Source organism: Cottoperca gobio, chromosome 16 (genome assembly GCF_900634415.1).
Source record: "Cottoperca gobio chromosome 16, fCotGob3.1, whole genome shotgun sequence".
Lineage (NCBI taxonomy): Eukaryota > Metazoa > Chordata > Actinopteri > Perciformes > Bovichtidae > Cottoperca > Cottoperca gobio.
In genome coordinates, this window is record NC_041370.1 from 20,558,210 (window position 1) to 20,563,931 (window position 5,722).

The 5,722-nt window shown below is 43.0% G+C and overlaps 1 protein-coding gene across 1 annotated transcript; it reads right to left on the minus strand.

Annotated features, from left to right (window-relative positions):
- Nucleotides 1–255: 255 nt before the first annotated feature.
- tent5aa (terminal nucleotidyltransferase 5Aa) lies at nucleotides 256–5,450 on the minus strand. The gene is made up of 2 exons (XM_029452168.1): nucleotides 4,254–5,450; nucleotides 256–3,745 (listed from the first exon to the last, which is right to left on the minus strand). The coding sequence occupies exons 1-2, from the start codon at nucleotides 4,677–4,679 to the stop codon at nucleotides 2,966–2,968; spliced, it is 1,206 nt and encodes a 401-aa protein (XP_029308028.1). The 5' UTR covers nucleotides 4,680–5,450; the 3' UTR covers nucleotides 256–2,965.
- Nucleotides 5,451–5,722: the final 272 nt, after the last annotated feature.

Genomic DNA, 5,722 nt, shown 5'->3' on the forward strand with positions numbered 1-5,722 from the left:
AACAACAGCTCTTTCTGGCAGTTCTGGACGGGTTTCTGGCTGGGCCTGTCGGGCCCGGAAGGGCCGGAAGGCCATGGCAGGGATTTGCCTCTCTGAGTGAGTGGGCAGGGAACCCCTCTGTAAGCCGCTGAATGGCTGACGTCAGTGAAAAGAGCAACAAATGAGCATTTTCTCATGTTTGGCTGTCTTTCTGGACTAAACCAGTGCACACACTTGCTTTAGATTCAAAAGGAACAACAACAGACGTGACAAATCTGGATTTCAGATATTTTATTGATGAAAACATCTTTAATTAACCTTTTGACCCATTGGACACATAACATAATATAGCAAAAAAGCTATTGAGAACATATCCTTTGAAGCCTAATCACAGATTCAAAAGCACTGCGAAACCCGCAGTGTCTCAAACATTTATAAAAATAACAATCATTAAAAAATATACATACAAGACAAGGATCTTTTTTCTGTCTTTTTTCAACATGTAATTTGTAAAAGATTACATAAACAGAAACATATATTTGAGAAGACGCATACAAGACAATGCAGTAACCCACAATCTCTAACTGACAGACATGATCACTAACTGACAGGAGCTAGCTAGCTAGTCAGCTGTTAGGACTTCACTGAGTATAAAATGACAATACATTGCCTGCACAATCCAAAGGATGTCATCGACATGGACAGTCACTGAGAAGATGGACAGAGCAGTTATCGATTAACAGAACCAGGCGAGTCAGAGGATGAGAAACATTTTTCAGCGAGATCGTTTCTCTTTTCAATGCAGTATTGAGTTGATGCTGGTCTTCTGGACCTAAGTGAACTTTCTATGCTTGTAATTACTTGTTTATTAAATCTGCCATCCTGAAAGCATAGTATAGCTTGCTAGAAGTAAGTGAGTTGGCAAAGCTGAAGCATGTAATCATATATGTACAGTTCTTTAAAAGATGGTGTGTAATGAAGCATAAAAAAACATTAATAAGAATCCTTAAAGCAACCTTACAAATGAAACATAGCTTGCAACTTAAGAGTATCTTGAAGCAGGCGTGAATGCATGCGATTTTCTTCAGTTTCCACTTTTTTTTTTTTTTTTTTAAACAATCACATGATTAAAACAGAGAGAAAATGCTGATAACAGAATGTTTTGGCCGCACTGACTATTATGTTTTAGTCTGACCTTAACAGAGACAGTTTTTACAGTAAAGCATGGCAGCCCCAGAGATAAACCCCATCACCAGCTGCTCCTATCTCTCCGACTGACTCACTCTCCCTCCTGCCTTTTAACCACAACATTTCCCTTTTCCTCTCTTTTTCCCCACTCTACTGTCTTATTTCCCCGTCTTCTATATCTTGTCCTACGTCGACATATTGCCCCATTAAACTTCAGAGCTTTCAGTGGAGCAGTTAAAATGTTTGGCACAACATTTTTCTGAACCTTGAACAGAGCGTCTGCAGTCCCAACCCCAAGCTTAGTTCAAGCTCTTCAGCAGCAGCTGAGGAATTCCCTGCCAGGGTGCTACAGCAAATAGTGTCTCATCTATCTCTGCAAATATCCTTCTACTGTAGGAGGAAGCATAGGGAACAGGCAGCAGCTCTCTGGATGCACTCCTTCCCTCTCCCTCTGTCTCTTATCTACTTCTTGTGAACTTTTTCTTTCTCAGAGGAGTAAAAGAGAAGCACTGCTGTACAAAGTATACAGGAAATTGTGTGTGAGTGAACGTTTTCTTTGCTGCTGATGATTGGAGATGCAATCCTTTCTCATAACAATAAAGGGTCATTTGCAAACACTGATATTGTCTTTTTATTAATTTTACCTAAATCATTGTTTTGATTATTCTTGTGCACTCAAGGGAATATCAATTAACCTAGTGTTGGTTTATTCATTTTGATGAATTGCTTTGATCTGTTTTTGCAAATGAACTCTTCACATATGTAATACTTGTATTCATTTGGGACATGCAATACAGCATGTTTGGTTTTGAGTTTCCAAACACACAAATGAAAAATGTGAATCTTGTAAAGATCTGTCAATCGCACATTTGACTGCTACGTTACTGCAAAATCCCCACTAAGGCATGGTTTCGTCCAAACACTGACTTGACATGATTTCACATATACATTCACAAGCCTCTGGGGTGCTATTGTCTTGTGTGCGTGACTATAAACAGAGTGGGACTAATTCACAAAAATCATATGGCCTGCTCATTCTTTTATAGGCACTTAAAACACACATTATGTTCACATATACAAATAGACATAGCTTCATATTTTGTTTATTTTATCCCCATCAAAATAGGGTTTTAATGATAGAAACAATCAAAAAAATATTTTTGGTCTGTAAACAACCATAATTATATATATATCCAAATGCAAGGCAGAGATGCCAGTTTGTTATCAAAACTAGTTTAACAAGCATCTCACCTCAGTTTAACGGTGCTCGTTTTGGAGCCCCCAACACACTTCTGATTTCACCTTGAGTGTGTGTGTGTGTGTGTGTGTGTGTGTGTGTGTGTGTGTGGTGTGTGTGTGTGTGTGTGTGTGTGTGTGTGTGTGTGTGTGTGTGTGTGTGTGTGTGTGTGTGTGTGGAGAAACTGTCAACTTCAGGGCACTGATGCAGCCGTTTTTGGACTGCTGTTGGAACGTGCTGGCTAATCAGTTTTCAACAGATTCAATCAGTTTCGAAGACAGTTCTGCTGCTTGCGTTCAAGGCCTCCGCACATTTAGCCTTTATTTCCACCCAAATTAGTCCCAATAAGTTTGACGTTGGCATTTCAAGGAATGTGAGATATTCACATTGAAATAGAAGTGAAAGCCAACAGTTCATACTCGACGTATGAACAAGAAAAACACAAGCTTTGATGCAAAACATTAAAAAGAAGCCTCATTTTTCTGTCGGCTGTCAAACACTGGGCAGGCTGCCCACTCCTGTTTAAACAAATCTCTCCCTCCACCTTTCCTCGGGGCTGACTCAGTTACAGGGCAGCCAGGTGGAGTATGCAGGCTGCTGGCAAGCAAACATTGGCTGAACCTGCGCTATGTAGTAGTTACTGAAGTTGCCATCTGCCACATAAGGAGCAGGTTGGTAGTAACATGTAACATTGGCCACGTTGGGGATGACGTTCTGCTCGGCCAGAACGCGCACCGCCAGCATGGCTATGAGCCCTAAGGTCTGCCGCCTCTCGTGTCCCATCAGGCACACTGTGCTCTCGTTGACGACCCCGTGGAGGGTCATCAGGTAGTCGTACTTGCGGTCCTCTAGGCCCACGAAGTGGTTTTGAAGGTAGGACTCCAGCTTGCGCTGCTGCTCAAGGATGTCAGAGAAGTCGATGAAGAAACGCGAGCACATGTAGCGCTGCATGGACTTCATCTCTGTCTCGGAAGCGGCCCTGAAACCCCTCACCAGCAGGTGACAGTACTTCAGCAGACCCCCGCCTCGGATCTCCTCTGGGTTCCGGGTGCAGATTAACTTGTGACGCAGGTGGTCCAGGGCCTCGCTGAAGTCCCCGTACACACTCTCGCCCATGATGGTGGGGTGGAAGGTCTCGGCCATCGGGTTCTCTGAGCACTCGTAGAACAGCAGCAGGGAGTCCAGTTTGATCTGGAAGGAGTCCACGCTGAACTCAAACTGCCTCCGGAGAGAGTCCACGAACTTCAGCTCCACATTCTTTCCCCGGTTGTTGGAGAGGGAGATAAGACTCCAGCGGTCTGAGTCATTACACACCTTCACCATCTTCTGCACATAGGCCTCCTATGTGTGTGTGTGTGTGTGTGTGTGTGTGTGTGTGTGTGTGTGTGTGTGTGTGTGTGTATGTGTGAGGGAGAGAGAAGGAGCATACACATTAAGTATATAGCCTTAAAAGTACAACAATGTGTTCAGCAGAACCATGCACATGCACTTTTCAGCCTAATTTGTCATTTTGTAAATATATTTCTTAAGCATTTATCTATATGTATAATTAATAGCTGCATGTCTTAATGTCATAAATAGTGTGTTATTAATGCTATTGACCCCAATATTACAGGCCATAGAATGTACTTAGATATCGGATGCATGTGGCTGAGCTCGGGATCCCATCCAAATTGGTTTAACTGAATCCTCTTAACTACAGAAAACCAACATTTTACTATCACTAAACTACTCTAATTGCACACTGAGCTGTGCGTAATGCACGTTAAGTCAAATTGGCACAAATGCAATCCATTCTTATCACATACCTAAAAGTAAATAATAGAAAAAGTTGTTAGAGTGAATGTACCTTTAACGTTAATGGGCTTATTTTCTCTTTATTCACACAGTCGGGTAAAAAGTCGAGGAGACATTCCAAAACTATGTCCTTCACAGTCTGGAAATCACTTTCACCTTTCATATCTGCGCAAAATATAAGATCAAGGTCCTTATAGCCCAGTCCGCTATCCCCGTGCAGAATGTGGCTGGCTGCAGAGCCGTTTAACCGAACGTCCCGGACGTGGATATTTTTTTCCTCCATCCGACTGCGCACCACTTTCACAATCTGCCGCGGCTGCATCTCCAGAGTGGGGAAGTTCCCCCGACCGTGGATCGGGATGGTCTCCGTCAGGATGGCGTCCAGCCGCTGCACTTGCTCCCAGTTGAGGACGCTGACGTTGCTGCCTTCGGTGTCAGACATACAGCTGGCGGTGGAGCTACTGTCGTCCTCTGACATGGTGAAGCGTGAAAAGTTCTCAAAAAGATTTTTTTTTTTTAAATAAGATGAGAACAAACCAGTGCGTCTTTACGCACAAATTCTATAAAGTAGTGTGACTGTAACTTCATCTGCATCAGGATTCTTATTATCTGAAGTCGTCCGATTTGACTGTAAACATATAAGAATAAGAAAATATTAAAGACCCAAGGCAAATAGTGACAGTTGCAGCAGTGCGTAACAGTTTGTGCAATAAGCCCGTGGTTGGAGATCCAGTGGCGCAGCAGTCGTTGTGTTGAAGAAGAAGTACAGCCAGTCAAGAAGCGTGGAGATAAACGAGACCTAACTTTCTCTTCTCTTTCTCTTGTGCTTTTAAAACATGTGCCCCGGTGCCACTGTCAATGCGTCCGAGCGCTGCGCATCACAAGCTTTGAAGGTCGCTGATGATCCAGGAGGGGGTTTGCTTTTCCGGCCGTGACTCCATCGCCCAAAGGCACGCCTATGATTTTATAAATTTGCATGAATACGCAGCTCCTCAAGCCGCCCTTTAGCACAATCCTCCCTTCGAAGATATGAACCCCTCACAGGAATCTTGTGGAATATTTTTACGCACAGCTCTTAAATATGTTTTAATTTCTCCTCTTGCTTCCAATAAGCAATCCCGTTAATGCAGTTTGAATGTTGCTCAGGAAATCCAGCTTTTTTTCCCCAACTCTGTTTAGTTCGACATATTTTTCCCATGTGGAGAAGTTAACTGTTACCTGCCCGCTCGACATGCTGCGTCCTTCTGCAACAACTAGCTCCGTAGTCTGGAGATGTCAGTTGTACTTCACCCCGCCCCCCTCTGACAGTCTGCTGCTCACTGAAAACCCTGCTGCTTTCTATGATCACACTGTAAGTCTCCACGATGTGAAGCAGTTCCACGGCCTACTTTAATTACATTATGACAATGCTTTTAATGAAGTGTTCATTTACATTTACAAGATATTAGATTAAATATTTTCTGCTAATCAATGCATCTGAATTCTTTCATAAATTACAATATATTTAGAGTCAGGTGTCTT